Consider the following 25,428-nt stretch of genomic DNA (forward strand, 5'->3'; position numbering starts at 1 on the left):
AATTTAACCCGACTTTTTTTTTTCTTCCTTCTTTTTGGTTAAAGAGAAAAGAAAGAAAGGAAAAACTGGGCGAAAGCCATCAATCATCTGTATTCATGGGAGAGGAGGAGGCGGTAACGGTGGGGTCATCTTCTTCAGCTCCAGCTATAGACTCCTCCAATATTGGGTTTCAGGTAGGTGTCCACTGACTTGTAGCCGCTGGAGCGTTTGTACGAAATTAAGATTCGAATTAATTTTTATATTAAAGTGATTATATGTTATTAGAATTGGGAGGCAGCTTTTGAAGAAGCAGGTGCAGCTCTTTATTTTATCAAATCCGTCGTTATGTACAATCAACCATTGATTTTTCTTAATACCTCCAGTCTCCAGCCAAGAAAAGTTATATGTTAAATCTAATTTAAAACCACACGGAACATTGTTTCAAAAAAAAAAAAAAAAAAAAAAAAAAAAAAAAAACCCCACACGGGACATATAGCTATATATATATATTTACATGTTTGTGTGTTTATGTTTTGTTCGTAGCTGAGTGAGTATGTTTATCATGTCAACAGGGTAGGCTAGTGCCTATTCAAGCTTACTTGAAGGACAACAAACGCGGCATAGGAGCAGATACTTCAACAAATAAATTCTTGCCGGTTTCTGAAATTTCGGATTCTAGTCAACGAAAGTATGAAAAGGTTAGCTTCATTTGCTGTTGCTGCTTTCTGGTTTGTTTTTAAACTTCAGCTCTTCTCCTTTTTAGGACTTGTGAGCTTGTGTTTAGGCTCCTAAACAAATTATGCACAAGAAAATCATAAAAGCGGGTAAGAGCTAAAGAAACTTAGAAGACTAGTTTTTGAATCCATTGTAAGAGAAGCGTGCATAAGCAAACTAAACGAGACTGCATGTTACAACAGAATGTGCATCAATGATCTAAGTGATAATTTCTTTGTAAATCTAAGTGAAAGAATGAGAAAATCGGAATTTTGAGGAAAATGATAAGACGTAAACATAACCCAGTTTGTATAAAACCATTGGAGAGATGCCAGAGTAGTGTATTATTATTTGTTATCTCTTAACCTCAGAACAATAGCTTCATGCATTTGGTACAGAAGGAAGAAGGTATGGGAAACGGCATGATGTCTTCAAGTTGTTCATCAACAGCCATCAATTCCTCCAATATAGGCTTTCAGGTATTCCCCCATTATCTTTCTATTTATAGTTCTTTTCTTTGTTTTCAATGTTATTCTTCCTTTTGCTTTGGTCATGCATTCACTGTCTTGTGGCTGATCTTGTGCAGCTTTTGAAGAAACATGGTTGGAAAGAAGGAACTGGTCTTGGGATTTCTGAGCAGGTTAATATATTAGCATCTTTCTGATTTCTTCACTCCTACTTTACTTCAACAAGTTACCTATTTATTAGTATATTACTATCCTTCATCTTCACTTGTTTGTGTAAGCTTTGGTTTCTGTTGACTTACTTTTTTCTGGATTCCTGAACATGACTGTTGTAGTGTTCTGGGTAGTTATAGAAATTGACACGTAACCTCTTTATTTGTCCGAACTGCTTTCTCAATTCTATGTTATGCATGTGATTTTCAACTAATTTTGTTTTGAAATCATGCATGAGCTTATTACTGTGATCGGTCAACAACCATTGTGACAGTCAATTGTGTGTGCTTGTATAATTGCACTTCAGTTGCAGAAAAGGACACATTCTAGTACCCAAGGTATGAACCCCAAGAAGCATACTTTAGAAAAGGACACATTTTAGATATGCATAGAAAACTGTTTGTAATACGGATCCAAGAGTATCAGATTGTTTTCTGTTAAGCATACATCTTCCTTGCATGTGGAATACATAGTTCCATAAGAAGAGTGATATTGTAATGTCCAAAGCCACAGCTTTGGTCCACTTCTGTTACAACTATGACCTAACAACACCATTAGGATCACCACTGAAGCTGCTACCACTATTGTTCCGGTGATACCTCCACTACCATTGCTACATGCAGTAGGTAGCAACGGTAATAGAACAAGTTTTCAACCAGAAGAAAAAAAAAAAAAAAAAAAAAAAAAAAAAGGTAATAGAACAGGTTCATTTTGGTAACCACTATGCATCAATGGGCTGAAATAGTTGTCAGGCACTAATACTATTTCAGCCAGTAATAGAACAAGTTTTCAATCCAAGCCTGGTAGGCTTATTCGGTGCATGTGAAAGTCATTGATGCATGGAATGGGGTTTAGCGAGTTTATCGTAAGTATGTGCTAACTGCTACGTGCTACTAGTTTTTAGATGGGATATCTAACTAGTTTATTTCTATGAAACAGGGAAGGTTAGAGCCTGTACAGACTTACTTAAAGAATAATAAACGGGGCCTGGGAGCAGAAAAGTTAAAGAAGGCGCTAAAGCCCCCTGATTCTACTGCCTTGATTAAAAAAAATGACCAGGTGAGTTCATTTGCATGTGTATCAATATTTCAGAAACCCAAATCTTTTTTGTTTGATTTCCTGTTTTCCATGATGAAAATAGTTAGAAAAATATGAAGTTACACAGGACTAAGACGATGGAGCTTATTTTTTAAAATATTGTTGTTCATCAACTCGTCTTCTTCTAAACACGTAACTCCGAGGCAATCAATAAGAAACTCTTTTTAGAATTATTGAAAGAGAAAGGTGGTGGATCAATGATTTAGACAATATATCATAGAAGGAAGAGCGAAGTTAAGCTGACCATTATAACTGGCTACACTCTTGCACTACTAATTATGCTGTTGGTGTTTAGGAGGGGCAATCAAGAAAAGGCAAGGGATTCTCCAAGAAGATGAAGAAGATGCAGGAGTTAGAGAAAAATTTGCAGGAGAGAGAATTTGAGCGTGCCTTTTTCAGGGAGTTTTGGCCAAACAACGTTTAATGGAAAAAATGCATAATCTCTAATCATTATGTCTTAAACACACCCCTTGCTTTTCATATTTTAGGTTTTGTACGGGGTTTTGTTTGTAAGCCAGTGAAAACATCAATGCTAATTTCAGTTTGCCATTTTAAGTTTGCCTAAAATTTAAAAAACGGGCGAAACTTAAAATGTAGTGGCCAAATTTGAAACCTGGGCTCGTTGGTAGAGTTGTTGTCTAGCGGATACCTATTCCATGCAAGCAAAAGTCGATGAAGGTGGAGCTAATGTGGGTATAGGTACTAGTACTACCCTCATGAACCTGAACCAGCATGGTTATTTTCGTAGTTTTTGGTTCTTGTTACAATTTTACATAGTTGAATGTGGGTTAATGAGATAGGAATAGAATGTCATATTTGATTTTTTTCAATGTAACAGAAAAAATAGTGTGCGCACCCCTTTTCTCCCTCTAATGTACTTATTATCACAACATTATTTGCAGAACCCTATCCATCTATGAAAAGTTTAACTGGATATTGTGTACAAGAATAAACAAGGGTACGAATTGAACTGGAAATAGAACCACATTTGGCCATTTACAACCTAATACTGATAGCATTGTTTGTACCGTTGGCAAAGTTTTATGATTTCTTTTTCTTGCGATCGTCAAGTGATTTCTTCTTCTTGCGATCGTCGGGTTTAATGAGTTGAACCGGAGCTGCTGGTATTCTGATCCACCATTCCCTAATTCGCCTCACCCACCTGTCACTGCTTTCCTTTCTATATGGCATTTCCCTTGTAAAAGCCTCCAGAAATACTAGCAGAGTTATATATTTCAATGGCACAAATGCAAACACTGCTGCCATGAAAACCAGCAGTAAAACGATCCTGTCCGTTGCCTGCAGATATACCAGTTATGATATGTAATGCATCGACGGGAGAGAGAACCAGTTCCTAATAGAAATTTGAATTCTAATGTTACACGAACATGTTGGAAATACAAACAAGCCAACCCGCCCTATGAGAGCTTAAGAATAAATTAGCATGGCTTCAAAAGTATACCTGTGGAAGAACCGCAAACATGAGAGCTCTTATCTTCAAGAGAATAATATTCCCAGATCGAAGTAATGCTTCAACTTGAGTGATGGCTTCTTGCAATGTCAGCAGCTGCTCTACTGCATTTCGGTTATGGGGAGGTGTTATTCTGAATGGTTCTAAAGGTTTCCCTTTGTTAAAGTGCCTGCCCTGGAGCATAACAACTGCAACGAATACGAAAATTGATGGCAATATATATCTGATCCAACCCCTGTGCAACAAAATTAACATTACATTACTTCTGGCCATCCATGCTAAAGCTAAAGAAGAAATGGGAATTGAGGGATAGTTAGGTCAACACAAGCAACAATTAATAGGGGAAATCCCAACCCCTCTCTATTTGCAGTACCAATTGAGGGGACCATGCAATAAACTCCTCTTTATAAAGTAGAATTGTTCTTAAGGAACTAATAGGGGAACCCAACTCCTATCTAGTTCCAGCACTAACTTGACAGAGTCGGTTAAACCCAGACTGTAAAGTTCATGTGGGGCTCAAACTCAAAACAAAGAGGCCCCATGCTCTGGCAGCCCAGGTTTAACAGCCGGCTCTCCATTTGTACTGCGAAAAGAGAGGTAATTTTTCCCCGTAAGGGGCAATAAATAAATAAATCATACTCTTGGAACCAGGCCCAGAAATCTCCAGTCACAGACAAGTTACCTTAATATAAAGTAGCTGCTCAACATCAGAAACGCTGTTGTTTTATAAGGGTAGTCCCATGATGCCAAAACTTGAACACGGCTAGCTAATTCAATCACTGGAAACAAAAGTTCCTACAAGTACAAAATAATCTTTACATAAGCAGTACAAACATTATACCTCCAGAGTAAAAGTCGTGAAGGGATGCACTTCCAAAGGTATAAAAGGTACAGGGTGGAACTGAAAAAACTTAATGGCTGCGTACAATCTGTTTTAAGTACTTCTGTCTCTATTACTAATATGGGGTTCCATTAAAGCAGAAACAAAACACCCAAGTGTAACAAAAAGATTCAACAAAATTTAATCACAGTAACTTGTTCTCACATCAATACATGTTTCTGGAATTATTGCACTGGTTCAACGAATTTTTCTATATTTGGTTGAGCAGGAGTGACAATGCACTTGTCGCCTATTGAAGATCATATTCAGCAGCTAGGGAAGGGAGAAACTGCCTTCTTTTTCCTCAGCAATGAAGAACAAAACAAATGCAATCTATGTCACTAACTAAAAGCACTACAAATAGATTCATTCTTCAAAGGAGTTTTCAGATGTTTCTATCCACTTTTGTTTACTATTACTAATTTGTAAGAATGGTAAAAGTTATATTGGCATGGAAACCCCAATTTAACAAGTGAAATTGAATATTAACCTTCATTATTGCAACATTTGTATCAATTCCATCCACCTTCACTTGTTCCACAGTTGCCTGTGCAGCTTCAGCCCTCCCTGTGTCCAGTACTGACTGTTTCACTGCCATTTCCAAGGGATTAATCTCACCAACACAAACATCTCCAACTATTATTGCTTCTCCATCAAGATGTACATCTTTTTGTAACATAAATCCAAGTTGAGTAAGTGCTATAAGTGAAACTGGAGAAAGTTTTGGCTGCCATTTTGCATGTGGACTCCCAGAAAGATCATGTTGGGCAGCACCGGAATTCAAAAGCAGCAAGCGACTTGACAAAGTTTTCAAAATCAAGTCCCCACCTGGAAGACTTTCAGCAAGGTTAAAAGCAAGCAAGGTTTTATAATGGGATGAAAAGAAAGAGAAGGCTTCTCTAACTGCACGATATCGGATGATGCCTAGAATAGCTCTTGCCAGTACTTCTGATTTCTTAGTCTCTTTAAGATTATTTTTCCGAATGAACCTGTGTGCACGCAAGATCTCAAGACAAATATCCAACCAATAGTCCCGGCGAGAATTGCCTTTGAACTCAGGAAACTCCAAATAAACTGGCTCTGCTCTGCAAATAAAGAATAAAAGAATCAAATAAAAAAATTGAGTCAGCTCACGATCATACAAGTTCCATATAGGCTAGACGAGATATATCACATACACAGATGTTGACTTGTACATAATGGCTTTGTCGAAAAGCCGAGCACCCAATGGTCCAGTCAATTCAGGTTTTATGACCTGCTTCATATCCGTTGCCAGATCGTACCTAACAGCTTTTTCATACAAACCAACTCCCAATGATTCAAAGTACAGTGCAGAATTGGTAAGTGTCAACCGTCCTAGATAAACAAAGATTGGATGAGCAACACTTTCCAGTTTTATATAATACAAAATTTTAATACATAAAACGGAGCCTGCTATAATTGAGACCATGACCCGAATTAGTCAAACCTGTTTAGCAAAGTTTTCAGGAAAAGAACATAAAGCAACTGTTTAAAATATTATAAGTTCAAAATTGGGGAAGGTGTCCTCATTAGTACGATGCAGAGCTGGTTATTATAGGATTTCCAAAAACTTAGAAAGATAAAGATGAAAAAAAAATTAAACTGTCACTTGGCCATGAGGGGTTGTAGCAAAATCACTCGAGAAAATCCTCCCTCCAATAATATTTATAGGGAGGCCATGGGGGGTTCTTGTTTTATAATATAAGAAGTAGACCATTCCCAAGGTTTACTCATGTCTCCAAATTGTATTAGCTCTAAAGTTTATGGTTTTAAAAACTAATTTACTTAACGCAAGATCCACCTTCCTGAATACAATCACTTACCAGGCCACAGAGACATGCCAATATGTTGCAGCACTGGTTGAGTGGGAACTGTACCATCAACATCAAGGACAATTTCTCCCTCTGTAAGCTGAAGGTTTTCACTGGACGAGGCCAATGCATTTTTGGAAGCCTTAATAACCCTGCAAAAGAGCCATTAATTAATAGATAAAAATTTGACATCAATAAGGTTAAACGACGAGAAAAAATAACAAGGCAAACACTTTTTTAGTTATATTTGATAGAAAGTAGAAAATCCACATGCCATAGCCACTGGAACTGATGAGTGCACATGTGCATGTGCATGTGTGTGCCTTCTAATAACCTTAAAATCTAACCAAAGCTAGAATTACCATAGACGAGAAATAGGATATTTTCTCTTCTATCATGGGGGAATTCTTGTCCATTTTACTGTGCAGTTGCCAAATTCGAAAAAAAATTTCGTCTTTTAATTAAAAAGAAATCATAGAGGAGAAATGGATAATGCATTTCTTACTAACGAGGTATACACCAATTTCATCTCATCACACAAGGTGAACTGCATGCATGGCCAGACCCCGATTGTTGCACATATGATATGCATCAGTTTGTGCAAACATAATTTATAAACCGTTTACTTGTATAGCATTTTTCTTTCATAAAAGTATGTTTGGAACTATGGCTTAACACGTATGGGCCATGCATGCTCCAAATTTAACTTAACATTCAATGATAGGACAAGCACCTAGGATTAAATTCTCATGTACTTTGAGTAACAGTTCCACAATGATAACTAAAAGGACAAAAAAAATACTTGTCGAGGCTTCGTATGTATTTGTCATATACAAGGAAATGAAGTCGATGGCCTGAAGAACTTGTGAGGGCATCATAAAGATTGTGGACTGTTATTATATCTGCAACAGCAGCACAAACGGGAGCTATTCGTGCAAAGGCCTCTGGCCCAACAGTTTTCTTGTCATCAACCTGAAGGAAAAACACAAGTTAGTTTTTGAAAGTAGTAACTACACTGAATGAATAAGATGAAAGTTGAAACTAGCCCATTCTATGCACAAAACTCGGTTAGATGGGAATAATGTGCTCATTGCAGACAAAGAAACGAGGAAACTGACGAAAAAAGAACCTGCACGGCCATATTCGTAGAACTAGAATAAAAAATTGACCAGCCATCTTCGTCTTCTACTTCCTGGTTACTGCAAGTAGTTTCCTGCAGTTGAAGATCGTTCACAGAAACGAAGATAAAATTTAAGAGCTACACTTGAGTTTCTGACTAATTATAGGGGGGAAAAGAAACCCTTAGTGATCTAAAATAACAATGAGGCTGCCTCACTTTGTCTTGGGATTTAGTCTCAACACTAGGCGACTCCCACGCAAGCATCATATCAAATGTCAGGTGGCGGAACTCCTTGTCATTCAAATAATCTGGACGACTGCTTAGTATATGGAGTGCTTGGTATGAGCAAAATTCCAAAAAATTCCTGGCATAAGTCAAAAGTTCCTTAACACTCTCGGGTAGCTGTGTGTCAAAATGATGCTGTAGTTCTTCAGTAGGGACTTGAAGAATCCTGCAGCAGCAGGTGAGATGCATATAGCATCAAGATTACTAGGATACAGATGGTATAGATGTATTTTAATGAATCATGGTTAGACTATAAACCAATAATACATAGCAGTAGATGCTTACTATCACAATGAAATCTATGGATTTCATGGATGTAATGTTTTTGCGTTTGATGATGATGATAACAATGATGAGGAGAGTAATAATAGAGGCAGAAATAGTAAAAAGAAGTGTATTTTATCTTTCTTTTTGCGTCATCCAGGTAATAGTTATGGACTAAAAATCAAAGGACCGGAGGGATTCATTCAGATATATGATTTGTAATATCCGAACACCAGCACCAGCATGCTAAAATCAAATCAAAGAATAACATGTATAAAAAAAAATGTGATATAAAATGATGGGTGTAGTCGCATTATAGGGTGGAATTGGCAAAACAAATGAAGCCCAAATCAAATGCAGTGCTGGTTTTTGTACAATGGACATGCTTGTAAAGGGAATGGAACGGAGGAAGCTTCTCGAGCGACCCAAGTAAAAAGAAAAAAAAAATAAATAAATAACAGAGCAGCATATTCATATCAATAAAGAAAAAAAAAAAAGGAGGGAGACTGGGAGAGGGAGGAAGACAGACTTGGAACAGCGAGAGACGACGGAATTAGCGAAAGGAGAGAGCTGAGGAATGGATTTTGGAGAATTGAGAGCAGCAGAGGAAGGGGAGTCTTGGTCTTCGTCTCCATTGTCATTCGCATTGGGAGATTTGTTGCGGCTGAAAAGGGATTTCAGGGATTTTTGATGGTTTCTCGTCAGGAAACCGTCCAGCATTCCCAACTTCACGTTCTCCATATATTCTACCGTAACCATAACCCTAACCCTAACCCTACCTAGACTAACACATCACACATTCCCTCCCCTAGGCCTAGGCTATACTATAAATTGCCAAATGCCAATGCCGCGTTGTCTGCTCTCCCACCCATTTGATTTCCTCATTCTCTTTCCTTTTTCCAGTAATTTCACAAATGAACAACCATCCCTTTTCCTTTTCCTTTTCTTGAATTGTAATCAACACTGCCAAGATTGAGAAATTAGATTGCGGGAGATTCCACGAACACCGCACCGGCAAGGCGCCTTGCTGCTCGCCTTATTTAAAATTGGGGCTGAAGCTGATGATGGGCCCAGGACCAGGCCCAATGCTCCATAAACAAAATAAGGGACGAGTATACTATTGGGTCTTGGGTTTGGGAAGTAATGGGTTTGGCCGTATATCAGCTCCTCCAACATATTCTAATTTGTTGACTATTGACTATTTGACCGACTGGGGGGATTTGACTGAGTTTTCCAATCTTAATGATATGTAACAACTGGGGAGCGTAGAGACTGACTCGGGAGGAAGGGGCGGGCGGAGACAGATTAGATTAGATGGGTCAAGTTCAAAGCGAGGCAGCAACAGCGGATCGCCACTCTGGTTCTGGTGTCTCCTCCCCATCCTCTTCCTCTCCTTCCGTTTCCACAGACTCTCCTATTGCCGGTGGGTACCTTTCTTTCTTTCGCTACAGTCTCTCCTTTCCGCTGCCCTATCTATATAATTTGTGTATTAATTTAGGGTATGATTCATTATACTTACACAGTACCACCGTTTCTCGTTTCTTATGGGGTATTCGTGATTTATTTACGGCGTTGTTTGGGTGTTTGTGAATTTCTTCCCTGAACTTGTTGGAATTGATTTATTATTGGAATAATCTGAATATGTATTTGCTGCAGAATTATTAAGTCCTATCCTTGAGTATATACCTATAAATTAAATTATATACACACTAGACTAGTAAATTTGGCTACAATAATACGTTGATTGTAAATTGTTTACTTTGCCAATTGCCACCACTAAAACCACATTCTTCTTCTTATTATTATTATTAGCCCTTTGCATGATTAATTAGTGATCAAAACAAAAAGATGTGGATCTGTCTTTCATCGAAGATAAATTAATTTTTGCATGTTTAATTAGCGAGTAACCGATCCCCGTACCGAATTTTGGGGGTTTTTTTCGGTTTCGGTTATTAAATTTTTTGGGGACTTTTGGTTTTTTTGGGTAGTCGATTCCGGAGTTTTCAGGTCGGTTTCGGGATCTCAGGACAAAGACCCCAGCCCTAGCAACTGATTTCAGACGACGCTCCACAAGTGTTTCTAGACTCTAGACAAATTTTTCTTTAATTTGCTCCACAACACTCTCCTGTATACTAATAATACAGACCGCCATGTTATTGGTTGGGACGGGTGTCTTGAGCTACATCATACATTAATAGTAATACTGGGGCCTTAGTTTCTGGAACTTTGTTTCTTTTCATCATCTACTACTTAACAAAGTATATAATACTTGACATTCCTTCCTGCCATGTTGTGCATTTACAGAAGCTGCAGCATATGGCAATGACGGAAATGAGGTTGGTTTCAAAGACCCCAAACTTGTTTCTCTTAAAAGGGATATGCTGGGTGGGGTGTATCTTTTATTGCACATTTTTTTCAAAAGGGCATACGTTTAGTATTTGCTTTTCGCTTACGAATGATTGGCCATCCAACGAGTCCAACTGTGCACTTTGCAGTCTCTTGATGCCAAGGCTCACAAGGCACTGGAATGCCCCTGCATAGCTGACTTACGAAGTGGGCCCTGCGGACTTCAGTTTTCAGAGGCCTTTCTCTGTTATCTTAAGAGCACAGTGGAAGAAAAGGTAATCTCAACTCTGACCCCTGTGCCTTAAAATTGGGTTGGGTACTAGTGATAGGATATGCATCTGGCTGTGGACCTGGATTTTTAGTAACCCATAAATGGAAAATACGTCCATCTAGTCACCAAAGAGACTGGAGAGACCTGGTGAAAATTTTGAGCAAAACGCATTTTTCAATTTTCGTTCTCTCATTTGTTCCCTTCTTCCAAATGAAAAATTCTTGAAAATTGATCTATACCAATTCTATTATGATTGTAAAATGGATGCTACTTACTTGGTCAGTTACCATGTTGATCTGTTTCTACGTACTGGTAAGTGGTAACCGTAACCTAGCCTAGCGGATGTAGCGTAGTGCTACGCTTATCATTTATTTGTACCATTATTTATATCATCTCTATAATAAAGGTAGGGCCCACCAACACATGTGTCTCATCTCTATTAGAAAAAATGGTATAAATAGATTGTAAGAATAAAGTTTTTGTTATGTAACTCTAAGTTGGAAATTCATAAAGCTCACTATCATTGGTGGCTGGTCTGTTTCTGGTCAGCGTAAATATGCTTGTAGTTAACATGAGGTTTTATTGTTTGTCCTTTTTATACTTACAGGGATCGGACTGTGTGCATCCATTTGTAGTTCTGCAGAATTGTATTAAAGCTAATCCTGATGCCTTTTCTCAAGACAATTTAGAAGAAGATAAAATTAAGAAAGATGACGACTACAAAATCTACCCCCCGACATGGTCCAGAGAATCTCAAAGTCCAAAGTCCAAGCTTTAGGGAAACCTCTTTCACCTCTCTCTTTTTTTCACTTTTCTTATAACAAACAGTGACCATTGACTTTGTTTAAAGTTGGCCTTTCATTGAAGATGCCCAAACAATTTGAGTTTGTTTTATTGGAAAGATGGTTAAACATTGTTCCACTTCCACACATATAATTCGGCTAAAGAAATTTGGATAAAATAGAATGAGAAAAAAATACAGAGGGATTTGAATTGGGGGTTTTGAGTATAAATTGGTTAATTCCATTTAAAAATATTAGTAATTGAAGTCAATACAATTTATGCATAATTTAACCAATCAAATCGGTTAAGTTGTAAAGGTCAAAAAATATTTTTAACCACCTCTTTAACAACTAACAATTTAACATGTTAATGTTATCGTTTGTTAAAAAAGAAATATATATATATATATATATGAGTGTGTGTGTGTATATATATATATATATTTTTTTTTTTTTGTGGGTCAATCAACATTCTATGTTTTCAAGTCGGGGTCAATGAGGAGATTTTAGTGCCTTTGAAAATATATTTTTTTGTTTTTGTTTTCGTGTACAAAATGATATGTGATATTTGATCAAGCGAAAGGTCCAAATGTAACGTTAGTGCAAAGATTGCTTAGTCTCTTTTCAACACACTACATGTGTGTAAATATATAAATTTTAAAAAAGAAAAAAATTATTTGAAAATAGAGAATTAGAAGAGAAATATGAGAGAGAGAAAGGGGGAGAGAAAATATGCAAATTTGGTTCCAACATGGGGTTTATTTATTTTTAAAATTAGAGATACTATGATGACATGCAGGTGAGGTTTGAAGAAAAAAAGAGGAAATTAAAATCCGCTACAAATTTTCTATATCATGTTATATCCCACATGGTCCAGGGAGTGGATCCTCTAAGCCTTATATGTATATTCTCATCTCTACCTAGCACGAGACCTTTTAGGAGCTTACTGGCTTCGAGTTCCATCAGAACTTCGAAGTTAAGCGAGTTTGCGCGAGAGCATTCCCAGGATGGGTGACCTATTAGGAAGTTCTTATGTGAGTTCTCAGAAATAGAACCATGAGGGCGTGGTCGGGGTCCAAAGTAGACAATATCGTGCTACAATGGAGTCTAGCCGGGAATATGGTGGGGGTCCGGGCCGGGATTTGACATATCATCTAGATTAAACATTTGTGCTTTTTTAAGAATTGTTTAAAGCGCTTTGCCTACAAATTTTATTGATTTTTTTTTTCAAATAGTTGTGATCAAACATAACAAGTTCTGCATAATTTTTTCAATTTTTTTTGTGAAACTATTTTTCTTTGATTTTTTTTAACATATGGTTGTTGATGAACTGTTATTACGTACAATACATTATGCATATAGGCTATAATCAAAATGGTTCATGAGATTTGCATAACTTCTCAATTTGGTCATTAAGATTTGAAATCAATATAAGTGATCCCTGAGATTGTCCATTATCAATCATTTTGGTCTTTCCGTGAATAGTTATGTTAAATAAAGATTAAAATGATAAAACTACTCTCAATTTTGATAAACAATAGGCCAAAATGATTGGACAAAAAATGAGGATATTTTTGTCATCTTATCCTTATTTGATGGATATTTTTCATGGAATGACTAAAATGATTGATGGTGGACAAACTCAAGGACCAATTCTATCGATTTCAAATCTCAAGAACCAAAACAAGGAGTTATGCAAATCTCATTGACCATTTTGAATAAAAAGCCTATTATCGGTGGGTACATTTAAATTTGTAAAAATCGTTGATTGGTACATTTATTTGCAATTTTGGTACGTTTAACAACATATTGTTGATATTGGTACATTATTTTTCATTTAGGTACCTTCGATTTCATACACATTGTTTATTGGTACCTTTATGTTGTTTTCAGTCCTATTTTCTCTTAATATACTAAAAGAAAAACTTATTAGTTACGTTTAATTTCGTGAGATTTAAAATATTTTAAACTGTTGAGAAAAAATAATATTTTAAATCATAGATAATCATTGCTATATTATAGGGATTATTGTGAAAATAAATGGAATCTAACCATACTTTTTTATACAATTATCTCTAAAGGGAGGGAGGGTAATCAAATGGCTAGATTATAGGAAATTTGTCATGATGTGTGTTTTTTTTTTTTGGCATGAGATTTTAGGGAGGTACATGAAATAATTAATTCTAATACATATAATTATAAAATAAAATTTTTAATCAAATCTCTAAAAGGCGTAGATGTTTAGCCCAAAAAATTCAAAAGTAAGGCGCCGATATCAAAAGATTAAAAAAAAAAAAAATTGGTTTGTGCGAAATTATACTACTATCCACAATTTTTATTTTGTGATAGAAGACCAAATTGTCTTCTCATTCTCTTTTTGTTGACAAAAAGAGTTTTGTTAATAAGTAATTTAGATTAGCTTAGTAAGTGGTATTGACTTGAATTGATTTTATTGACCATAATTGAAGAGTTTTGTGCATTTAATCGAGATTTTGAGAGGTTTTAGTTGTGTGTATGAAAAATGTACATATATTCAATTAAGAGATATTTTATAAAAGTCCACAAAAATTCGAATGTACTCAAATAGAATTTTAAAGAAATTTATACAAAATCCACATATATTCAATCTAAAGAATTTTAGAAAAGAAGAATTTAATATATTTGAAGAGAACTGATACAATATTCTAAGAGCATCTCCAATTGACTGTCTAAATGAACTTCTAACAAAATTTAGAGCGGATTAAAAAAAAAAAAAAAAAAAAAACAACAACAACACCAATCATGTTCCTTATCCACCTCCAATGATAAAATCAAGAACTAGAATGATTCCTATAGAATTCAAATTTTCATTACATTGTAGGAGTTTGATTCTTACCGAATTAGAGTCGAGCTCAATTTTTTGGCATAATACGGAAGACCTATAAATATTTTACATTTAGTTGGGATTCAAAGTTTCCATGGTGGTTATGTCTTTCACTTGATATAGATGCAAAGGTTTTCCTATATATGAATTTAATAAATTTCTTGGGTATATGTTTGGGTTAGGGGTGGGCACGGGTTGGGTTGGGTCGGTTTTGGGCCAAAATAGAAACCAAACTGACCTAGTCGGTTGGGCCAAAATTGCAAACCGAAATCGACCAAGTTGGGTCTAAAACCGATCAAGTCGGTTAATCGACAGTGGTGGGTTGGTTTGGGTCAGTTCAGGTTTGTGTGAAGATAAAAATACATAACAAAATTCTCTCCAAAAGCTATAAAACGTAGCACCAATATGAGTGATTGCTCAAAGAAAAACATAAATGAAGGAGCTCAAGGTGAGCACTAAAGCAGCATTTGCTGCGTTCTCCAAATGGTCCCCCTATTCTTCTCCAAATGGACTCTTAAACTAATTAGGTTTTGTTTTCATGTGGTGGAAAGACGGTAACTCGTAAATAACGAACACTTATTAATTATGGTTAAAAAATAAAATAAAATATATGCGGGTCGGTTCAATTAACCGCACCCTAAGAATTTTGAGAACCGATTAAAGTCGGTGTGGTTCGGTTTAATAACCGAAAATTAAAAAACAAAAAAAAAAAAAAAAACCAAACCAAACCAAACCAAATTGCCGGTGTTGTTCGAGCAGTTCACTCAGTTTTTTTTTTTTTAAATGCCCAACCCTAGTTTGGGTGATGGAACTTTTAGATTTCAACATTTAGGCAAAATAAAGGAGAAATGAATTACAAAAAGTTATATAGAAGGAATTAGAAAATACATCACATGAGCATTATAGAGGTATATAAGAGAACTTGTAAATGTTTCCTTCCAAGTAGTCATTTGCAATTTGTCTCACATGCCTTTTGCAATGCTCATGTGATGCATTTTTAATCTCTCTAATCTATTTTCTTTGAGAAATTTGAAAAAAAAAATCAAAATTTATACTTTATAGAATTAGCTACTTTTTTAAGTTTATAATAACTATTACCAAATGTTGATATACTTAATGCATCAAAAAAAAAATTTTCTATCGTTTGAAAAAAAAAAAATGCATCAAATTTCATTCCTTGAAATCCTTAGATGTCCCCTCCTTTTATTTATTTTATTTGAACTATGAGAGTGTAGTCTGGTATTGTTTATCATATCACCAAAAAATGAATCCATAAAGAGTAATGTTAGGGAGATCAAAATTTTTAAACCAAATTGCAAACTAAATGATGTGTCACCAATAAGAAACAAGCATGTTAATCGACATTTAATTAATAATCCAATCATCTATAACCACATTATTTAGTTTGCAAATTTAGTTTAAAAAATTTGATAAGAAAGTTCCAATTCTTTACTCGGTTTTCACTCGACCAAGCTCTTGAAATTATTTACGTAGTATTCTGTTCAACTTTTTATTGGGTTGTGATTTTTCATTCCAAAACTAAAATAAAAAATCAATTACAAGTGATGAATTGTGCACTCCTCGGCCAGTGTTCTAGATTTAAAGAGTAAATTGTAATAATGGTGCCTCAATTTTAATTAAATTAAAGCAATAGTCCATCAACTAAAAATTCATTACCATTGATCTCTCAACTCATTAAAATGTGTAGCTATGGTTCTTTTCGTCAACTTTGTCAAAATGAGTTATGTTGGAATGACAATTGCTACAATTGGATTAAAGTTGAGGACCATTGCTCCAATTGAGTTAAAGTTGAGGAACAATTTCTCCAATTGGATTAAATTGAGAGATCATTGTACAATTTTTCTTATTTGATTTTCCATATTTGCCCATTGATTTAGCCTCACGTTATGGCACGTGACTCATTTTGAAAGAAATTCTAATAGAGCTGACGAAAAAAATTATAGCTGCGCGTTTTAGTGAATTGTGGGATTAATGGTACGAAATTTTTAGTTGAATGCTCATTACTCCAATTGGGTTAAAATTAGAAATCATTACTCCAATTGAGTTAAAGTTAAGAGATGATTCCTACAATTTACTTAGATTTAAAACCTTTCTCCCTATTGCAATTTGCAAATTGAAATATTAAAGTTTTGTATAAAAAAAAATCACTTTGTAGAACATAAAGGATTGAAAAATCACTTTAACCACTACTACCACGGGAAGAGAGACGATTTTCGAAAGAATAAGGTTGCAGGGTAGATTTAAGCCTGTCTCCGTGCGACAAGCGAATTGAGGTGAAGGGACTTTCTCATGGCTTTTGCTTCTGCGACTTGCTTTTCTTCCCAACTGCAACTGCAACGGCTTCCTCGCGGCCTCGCCGCCAACAGTCCCTTATTCGTATTTCCTTCTCCTTCTTCTTCTAATTGTCGTCGTTTCAGACCTCTGTGTCCGACACTCAGAGCAAGCAGACCCTTTTCCGCCGTTGTATCGGCGGCGGCGGTGAAGAGTAATTCGCATTCGAATTCCAGTGGAAACAAAACCAGTAAAGCAGCACCAGCGGAAGAAGAGGAAGCAGAAGAAGCAGTGGAAGAGGTGGAAGAGGATCTACCGTGGATTCAGGAGAAGGCCTTGGACGTGGTAGAGTTCACGGGCTCCGTCACACAGGCGATTCCTGGACCCAGAGTGGGCACCAGCTCTCTCCCTTGGATTCTGGCTCTCCCTCTCGCCTATGCCGGTCTCACTTTCATCATTGCCCTTGTCAAGACCGTCAAAAAGTTTTCTTCCCCTCGACATAAACGCAAGAAGCTGGTCAATTGTCTTCTTCTTCATCTTCTCCTTATTTTCCTGTCAACTAATTATTGGGGTTTATGAATGATTTTCTAATTGATTGATCTTCTCCTTATTTTCCTGTCAACTATTTATTGGGGTTTATGAATGATTTTCTAATTGATTGATTGATTGATTAATTGTCTTGTGACAAACAAAACAGGTGAATAAAAATGCTATGCTATGTAAATCAATAGACGAATTGTTTCAGAATGGTGCAGAAGTCAAACCCGATGTCTTGAACCAACTTGTGCAGAAGGTGACATTTCTACAACTAATACATATGCAATTCAGAGGCAGTGTCATAATTTGCCATATCGTGATTACACTTTTGTTAACTGCTGAACCAAGCAAGTGCATTTGTTGTCTTATTCTTCAAAATTATTTATTCGTTCAATTTGATTCATGGTTTTTCTGGAGGAGCACTTTCGAGTTTCGAGTTCAGCTGTATATCTCTTCTGACATTGATAAATTTTTTATCCACTGAATGAGTACTGTGTCCTTTTATAAATTTCATTTGCGGTACACTTTGCCATTTTGAGTTTGACAACACACTGCTAATTAATTTCCAGACTGGTTTTGGCATGGAGGAAATTTTGCGAAAGTACATTCGGTATACTTTGAATGAAAAACCATTCAACCCAGATGTGGTTTCCAACTTAATTCAGCTCAGAAAAGCTTCCAAGTTCGATGACTCTCAAGTTGCTGAAATTCTGAATGAAATTTCAAGAAGAATTGTACGAGACAAAGGTAAGCTGGCTCATCAAACAACTGCTTTCATAACCCGTTTGGTCTAATTACATATCGTTGCCTTTTCAATGGGAACATATATAATCTGACGAGGACACATTGTGAAAGTAGATCACTTCCTCCTACCTATGAGATACCAAAGATGGATGCTTTTAGTGCGGTCCAATAACGCTCTTTCAACTAATACAACTCTATTGATGTTGTTGTTGTCCATCTTGTTAGCGTAGTACTGTTTCTTTCATCCATGTGTTTTCAAATTACATTAAATTAATTGGCTGTTTAACCTTTTAACAAAACCATACTATGAAAAGTTGGAAAATTTCCTTCCAAAACTTTGCTATCAGTTGCTGACAACGTGTTTTCGGTTTCCAGGCCCAGTTGTAATGGATGTTTCAGGCTACACTGAAAGAGGTTTCAAGAGAAAATTAGCTGTTCAAGCCCTGTTTGGAAAGGTTTTCTATCTGTCAGAGGTAAGGGACTGAACATTCAAAATGGTAACTTTGACATACTTTTTGTATGTTACAGTTTTTCTCACCCGCCTTTTCTCTTTTCTGTATTGTCACTAGAAATCTTACTCGTATAGAGTCACATGAAAGAAAGATTGTGGTATTCTTCCAGTTATGGTTTCGTCCAGTCAGACATGGTGGAAAACTACCTTTTGATAAGAAAAAAAAATTATTGCAAATATTTGTTTAAGTTTCCAAATAGGGCCTTACCGGTTTTCCTACCTTGGAGAAACTTTTGTATTCAAAGGATATTTATTCCCCACCTATTCCCCTTTTCATGTTTTGGTTGCTTGATCGGCATATTGTGATGAGAGGGCTGTCAAAAAAAAAAATTTGTGTCCTCAACTGCTCCTTGGAGTGCTTAAACATGTTTGTCAGAAGCGTGAGGGTTATGGCTGAAACATGTGACACCACTCCACTGGTTGAATTAAAACTATGAATTGTGTGCACAGAAATGGGTCATTTCGGTATCATTGCCTCAAAGATTCTGAACTTTTGCTGAAGCATGATGTGAGTTAGTGTTTGTCCTGGAAATTTATACACTAAATTTGCTGCATCAGTATAACTCCAGATTTGTAGAAGAGCATAAAAGTTTTCTGGGAAATCTGAGGCATTTTATGATGATACATCTTGGTTATTTTGGAAATTCTCCACCTTTAGTTTGGTAGGTTAGTTATTTTCATGGAAAATCAGGGTTTTTGGAGTATAGTATGTTAATAATCTTCATGGGAAATTTTTGCAGCTTCCAGAGTTCTGTTCGAGGGATAGCTCCTTAATTGTCGAAGAAATATTTGGTGTTACAGAGTATGCCTCTATCCCTAATATTCAGCTCTTTGAATTCTTGTAAAAGAATGAGGGAAACCGAAATGTCCATGCCATTGTGATCCGAACAAAACTTTTAAGATTTCTGTTTTCAGCGCTCATGACTAATGTTTTTCCTTCTTATATTCTCTTGTTCCCAGTGAAGATGCAGATAAATTACGGATACATACACTTTCTGAAGCAGGGGACATAGATTCGTTAGAAAAGATGGTTGATGGTTCAGATTCAGATGATTCTGGCCGGGGCTCTCCTTGATTCACATGCACCACATCCATTTTGTTTGGCACGGAAAAGTAAAGTTGTGAAGGAGGAGGGAGGGCTTGTTAGTACCTCAAAGGCGCGCCTTATAGACGTATTCTCATTTGTTACATGATCATGTGGAAATTTTTTGGTTGCAGTACAGCATGAGTTCAAATTTTGTCAAAGTTTTGTTTAAACTTCACTTTTAAATATGACACTAATTGGATTTATTTACTGAGAAATTACTGATATATATATATATATGGAGATGGAGTAATATGAGGTGGCGATGTACAAGTTGCTTGGGCACACATCATCGACCCGCAGTCCAACTTCGTGGAGTTGACTGTAATCTCTACCGTCCATAATGCCTGTAATCTCTACCGTTCGAAGGTATTCGATCTGTGAAAGACCATAAAAAGGCCATGCAATACTGGTGAAGCCGAACGCTAAAGCTTCGACGGTGGATATATCCCTTCCCAGCAGTGCGTCAACCAAGTTTGAGGGTCCTTTGTGTTAAATAAACTTCCAATAATGGGTTGAATACCTTCGAACTTTCACTTTCTATTCTTTATGGTTACATTTCCAGTTTCGATTCATGGAGTAGCCTATTCATAATCGTCATCTTATTTTTACCCACCCACATTACTAGGCTAACTCAGTAACTTCTAATAAGGCGCAGCTACATTCAAATATTCGTAATTGAAAACTAATGAAAATGGCTTGAAAACTTTGAGTTTTAACGATAAGGACAAAACAAAAGGTAAGGTGAATGGTATCATATTTGACTTTTTAGTGTAAAAATATGGTTTTTTGTTAAAATGAACAGTACTGCGAACTTTTCGTTAAAACTCCATTTTCCTATTTTGTACTTTGCCATGCAGTTGTAATTTTGGTAATTAAATGCTTATAGTTTCTTGACAAAAGAAAGAGGGTCTGTAGTTTACTCAAATTTGCACCTTCGGCTGTTTTTATTGTGTTATGGTACGGATTTTCATATTGCTCGTGTATCATCTGTATCTATAGATAAAATTTGAGTAATTGTTCTTAAATTGTGGTCCAATTGGAGCTTTGATTTTTTTTTTTTTGAATTTGTTATAATATAGGTCAATGATCATTTGGGCTAACTCTGTTAGATTCTCCATTCTAAATAAAAGGGTTTAAAGGGCAAAAAACGGGTGAAAGTTCCGACAGAGTTAGTAAAAGAGCTATTGCTCCACTTTATAACAAGTTCATATTTTGCTGATCTAAAGATTTTGATATTGTGGAGTCTTAGTATAAATAATCCAAATGCACGCAATATCTTAATTTTTAGTGTTTTCATCAAGGCATTAAGTCGAGCTTTTAGTGGGCATGTCATTATCTTTCTAGTTATAATAACTGTTGGAAATATTGGCGATTCGGATGTTACTTCTCTTACAACAAATCCTATAAAATTAATATTAAGATATCACAATTTTATTAAATAAAATAACCAAATAAGATAAAATACTTATCTTTTGTAGTTATAGAACGTTCTTCGTCAATCCTTGAGTAGACAAGATTTTAGGTTAAGACGTGTAGTCACTGTCCTTAAGAGTAGATTTCGCCCATCTAAGACAATTTCTTGGTGTAGCAGATTATGGCGCCTACTCTCCAAAATACAACCTATGATCTTTGTAAGTGTACACTCGCAATACTTGGATCGAGTGAACAACTCGATTCTTTCTTTTAACATATAAAAGGTGGAAATTATAATATCATTTGAGATAATATGAGAGATTAGGAGAGGAGAAGATGGTGGGACTGTTTTTAACTAGGTGGGGTTTGTCCGTTGAAGGAAAGAGATGATTACTCCACAAAAAAAAAATCACCTTTGCCTCAAAGAGAGGATGATATTATATATAGGACAAATAGGCTATACACGAAGGCCATTTAACAAGGTCTAGAACGTTCGACATTATAGCCACAACGATTATAAATTAGTTAATGCTTCAATTTTTAGTTTTACTAATAAAAAACTGAAATAAAGACCTTAAAACAAATTGAATAATATTAAAGTTACTAATGAAGAGTTGTATTTTGAAATACCTAATTAAAAATTTCAACAATCCCTCACATATTACAAAATACAAATTGAATCACCAAAAGGAATTTGAGAAACCCAAGTTTAAAGAGGACAAGGAAGTACCAAAGGAAAGTGAGAATCCAACGCATCATTACTGATATCTTTTGGACTATGAACCATCCTTAGGACGAGCTAGCCGTAACTCACATAAATTTGGTGAAAATTAACCTTTCTATGAATCAATATTTCTTTGTGTGAATCATAGGACTAACCATCCACATTGAATCCTCGGAATTGAGCATATTCTAGCGGGTTGGCGCAAATAGGCCATGCGCCCACCTGGATATTCATGAGTGCTCTAGACAACCTACCTAAGCTCTCATAGGAAGCGGTCCCACTCCCACACTCAAATAGGTGAATCCATCAAATGTGCACTATAGTCAAGCACGCCACCTATATATAGGTTATGGTATTCATTAAGAACATAAGTTCAACCTCACAAGCTACAGCAGTTGCACTATCTACACCACAGGGATATGCTCTCAATAGAGTTATTGATATAAATTGATAATGCATGCCCAATCAACAAGTGACTTGTTCTTACCCATATGAACCTACTTCTTGGGATCTCCATTCACATTGGTTGGGTTACCATCACTCTTGATTGATGTTATAGGCATACGTCTCATCCCCCTCGATGTAATAATCATCACTAACATTTAGCTTAATGGATTTGTAAGAGGATTAGCTAGATCCATTTATGACCTCAAACATATTATGTCAAATGCATATATGCAAAATAAATTTATATTTAGCTCAAACTCTTGTAGCTAGGCTATCGCCACACATACACAGATAAATTTATAGTCTCTTCCACAATTAGCGGGATACCTCAACCAAACACATCGTTGTCTTCCACAATAGTGGGATATCTCTCAACCAAACACAGGGTCACGTCCATATAAAATGGGATATAACAAAAAGGTTGTTAAGCCTCACTAAATATCTTTTTCCAAACGAGTGTCAACTCATGTTCCAATCCAAGATGAACCTGCATATCTATTTAAGATGTCTCTCCCAAGCATGACTTCTCAACATAATATGGCATTTGCACGTATAACGTTACCATAAGCTGTTTAAAAAAAAATTACCACTCATTTCTAATTGATATAAACTATATAGTACATCAAAATATTTAGCATTCAGAATATTCCTTTGGAATGGTCGATGGAACTTTTCGGTACACCTGCCCAAATAAAAAACTTAGCATACTCCCACATTTTCAAGTATGTCAAAGTTTATCCAGCATGACGGGCTCTCCTCCAACCCCAACAATTTTCATTGATGTCCTGAATTTCTCTTGAACAAACTCATTAGTGATTACATCTAAAAGACGTATAGTAAAGCTCATTTATAATACTCATAATCACACCGTACAAAGCATCTAATTTAATTCCTCCAATCAAAATTGAAATGGAGAGACCCTCACAATTTAAAATGCTATAAAATTTACATGTCTATATTGTTTCTTAATTAAATTGCATCGACATTGTGGAAAACAATATAGCAGCTATAAAAATCAATGAGGAAATATGCGAATTAGTCAATTTGAAATGTAACATGTCTTATTCTCTTAGCCCTATTAGTAGAAAATAAGACAGAGGGAAGAGTCAAATTAATTATATCAAGTGCATATGCATATGCTAAATAAAGGAAAGGGTTCCTCTCCGGATCCCCTTCCACCAAATCCACCTAGTCCAGATTCATTCCAACTGCTATATTTATTATCACTTTTAAAGGGACCTCTTGTTTGTAACCGTTGAATCAAATTCCAACGACTCGGATCCCTTATTAGGTGGAAAGGGATCCGGAGAGGATACCTGTCCCTAAATAAAATCATATTTGGCTCAAGCTATCCCTAGGCTATCACTATACAGACTTGGATAAACTTGACATCTTCCGTAAAGGGAGATATACAATGGTTTTTCCCATAAATAATTGAAAAACTCAAACAGGTTTAGGCACTTAATTAGCCTCAACTCTTCAACTTGCATGTCACACATCAGTCATTAATCAAGATTACCTCTTATGTGTTTTGTACCCAGAATATAACTTTCCAATCACTTATGTTGAGATGTACCCCCACATTTTTCTAATATGTCACCATTTGCAAAAAAACCTTTTCCGTGAAGGGACTCTCCACCCCATAGGTTGAAGATGTAAAAATAATAATTTGCAAGTATTGAACAATATCTCATAGATATTATAGCATGTTGGTAAATGTCAAAACACGAATGCAATATCACACGGGTAAAGCTAATGCAAAAGAAAATTATATCATATGCCAATAGTTATAAGAAATTGTCTAAATAAAATGTATTGGAGAAGTCGAAGCAGCATAGCAGCCAAAGAGACAAATGAAGGAAGAAGTAAGAGGCAATGACCAATAGCGGAGTCAGAATTTTTTTTTTGGGTGGGTTAGCTAAAATTATTAGCATGTAATCATATGATATTTTTTTTCGCCTACATAAAATTATATAATAATCTACATAAAAGTAAGAACATGAAGTACTAATCCGAACCAGTTTATTAATTACTTTCCAACTAATTTTACACAAATAAAACATGCGTACAAAAAAGCAATAGAAAGAGAACAAATATTATCACTTTTGTTGATAACAAGTACCCAAAATATAAAAAAAAAGGTTAGGGGATGCCAATTCAAGTTGTGTCGTAGGTATCTGTAATGAAATTGAAATCTTTTGTTATTATCAGAATCGATATTGTCGTCGAGTCATTTTTATTAGTTACAAATACAAGAATTATGAAACATGGACTATTCTCAAAATCTTTAACCCTAATAGACAAATTCAAGGACTTAAAAAAAATTAACCTAGAAATTGAATCAAGAAATAAGTTAAATGGAGATATGAAGAACATACCTAGTGTTGAATTTCATTAAAAAATAATTTGATGGTGATTCATAGTTTTTCTTTTCTTGGGAAAGCAACGCAGCTTTGTGGAATATGGTAGAGGGTTTTTTTTGTTTTGAATGAATAGGGTAAAAAGCATGGGGAGTAGGAAAAACCTAGTTATGTATTAATTTATCATTTTTACTTTTAGCCTAAAAATAATAAAATAATATATAAGATAATAAAAATATTATTTATTAATTAAGAAACACATTAACTAATAGTTTTGGTAGAATTTGGGTGGGCTATTATACCTACAATGAGCAATAACAAGTTTATATATAAACTATTATAGCTGCAGTTTGTTAAAATCTTCCCTAGGCTACAGCCCACTGTAGCCGTGGGTGTAACTCCGCCAGTGGCAATGACATGTTTTATTCTAGTTATAGACATATTTCAAATGGGTGTTGTTGACATCAGATCATGACCGCAAGTTAGGATACTCTACGTATCTTATGGGCATAGTAGAAAGCTTATAGAATTAATAATGGTTTAGGAACTAATAAGTTGCAAACCCCACAATTTATATAGTATTCTCAGGGCCAATAGAGGCTTTTGCACCAAGTTTGAAACAAGTACGTATCCAAAGGATATAAAGCCTTCTATAGTAGCTCGTTTGCCAGACTTGCTAATAATAATATTGTTAGTGCATTGGTAAGGAATTGAGATCATATCCGTTATAT

General features: G+C 35.6%; 4 protein-coding genes across 8 annotated transcripts; 3 read left to right on the forward strand and 1 right to left on the reverse strand.

Annotated features, from left to right (window-relative positions):
- LOC137738460 (D111/G-patch domain-containing protein) lies at positions 1 to 3,080 on the forward strand. Of its 3 annotated transcripts, none has more exons than XM_068478089.2 (6): positions 1 to 173; positions 552 to 677; positions 1,065 to 1,172; positions 1,280 to 1,333; positions 2,310 to 2,429; positions 2,764 to 3,080. In XM_068478089.2, exons 1-6 carry the CDS (start codon positions 96 to 98, stop codon positions 2,890 to 2,892), a joined length of 615 nt encoding a protein of 204 aa, XP_068334190.2. In that variant the 5' UTR covers positions 1 to 95; the 3' UTR covers positions 2,893 to 3,080. The 3 variants fall into 3 exon arrangements, with proteins under 3 accessions (XP_068334190.2, XP_068334191.2, XP_088538741.1); XM_068478090.2 differs by having other exon boundaries at positions 11 to 173; positions 1,092 to 1,172; XM_088682615.1 differs by lacking the exon at positions 1 to 173 and having other exon boundaries at positions 1,073 to 1,172; positions 2,764 to 3,017.
- Positions 3,081 to 3,363: 283 nt separating this feature from the next.
- On the reverse strand, positions 3,364 to 9,196 carry LOC137737199 (polygalacturonase inhibitor (DUF639)). 3 transcript variants are annotated; one of them, XR_015954802.1, is made up of 10 exons: positions 8,850 to 9,196; positions 7,988 to 8,222; positions 7,781 to 7,864; positions 7,454 to 7,623; positions 6,664 to 6,803; positions 5,998 to 6,175; positions 5,310 to 5,904; positions 4,622 to 4,734; positions 3,931 to 4,522; positions 3,364 to 3,767 (listed from the first exon to the last, which is right to left on the reverse strand). XR_015954802.1 is itself a non-coding variant. In XM_088682614.1 (10 exons), the coding sequence occupies exons 1-10, from the start codon at positions 9,077 to 9,079 to the stop codon at positions 3,649 to 3,651; spliced, it is 2,163 nt and encodes a 720-aa protein (XP_088538740.1). In that variant the 5' UTR covers positions 9,080 to 9,196; the 3' UTR covers positions 3,364 to 3,648. The 3 variants fall into 3 exon arrangements, 2 of the variants coding, with proteins under 2 accessions (XP_088538740.1, XP_068332708.2); XM_088682614.1 differs by having other exon boundaries at positions 3,364 to 3,822; positions 3,931 to 4,174; XM_068476607.2 differs by having other exon boundaries at positions 3,931 to 4,174; positions 8,850 to 9,192.
- Positions 9,197 to 9,426: 230 nt separating this feature from the next.
- On the forward strand, positions 9,427 to 11,852 carry MIA40 (Cox19-like CHCH family protein). Its single transcript, XM_068476970.2, has 4 exons — positions 9,427 to 9,743; positions 10,625 to 10,656; positions 10,816 to 10,941; positions 11,545 to 11,852. Exons 1-4 carry the CDS (start codon positions 9,635 to 9,637, stop codon positions 11,713 to 11,715), a joined length of 438 nt encoding a protein of 145 aa, XP_068333071.1. The 5' UTR covers positions 9,427 to 9,634; the 3' UTR covers positions 11,716 to 11,852.
- Positions 11,853 to 16,771: 4,919 nt separating this feature from the next.
- On the forward strand, positions 16,772 to 19,968 carry LOC137737692 (uncharacterized). Its single transcript, XM_068477237.2, has 6 exons — positions 16,772 to 17,390; positions 17,572 to 17,667; positions 17,981 to 18,158; positions 18,531 to 18,628; positions 19,407 to 19,468; positions 19,627 to 19,968. The coding sequence occupies exons 1-6, from the start codon at positions 16,893 to 16,895 to the stop codon at positions 19,739 to 19,741; spliced, it is 1,047 nt and encodes a 348-aa protein (XP_068333338.2). The 5' UTR covers positions 16,772 to 16,892; the 3' UTR covers positions 19,742 to 19,968.
- Positions 19,969 to 25,428: the final 5,460 nt, after the last annotated feature.

The sequence above is a fragment of the Pyrus communis genome, chromosome 13, assembly GCF_041283825.1.
Source record: "Pyrus communis isolate YQ-2024b chromosome 13, ASM4128382v1, whole genome shotgun sequence".
Taxonomy (NCBI): Eukaryota; Viridiplantae; Streptophyta; class Magnoliopsida; order Rosales; family Rosaceae; genus Pyrus; species Pyrus communis.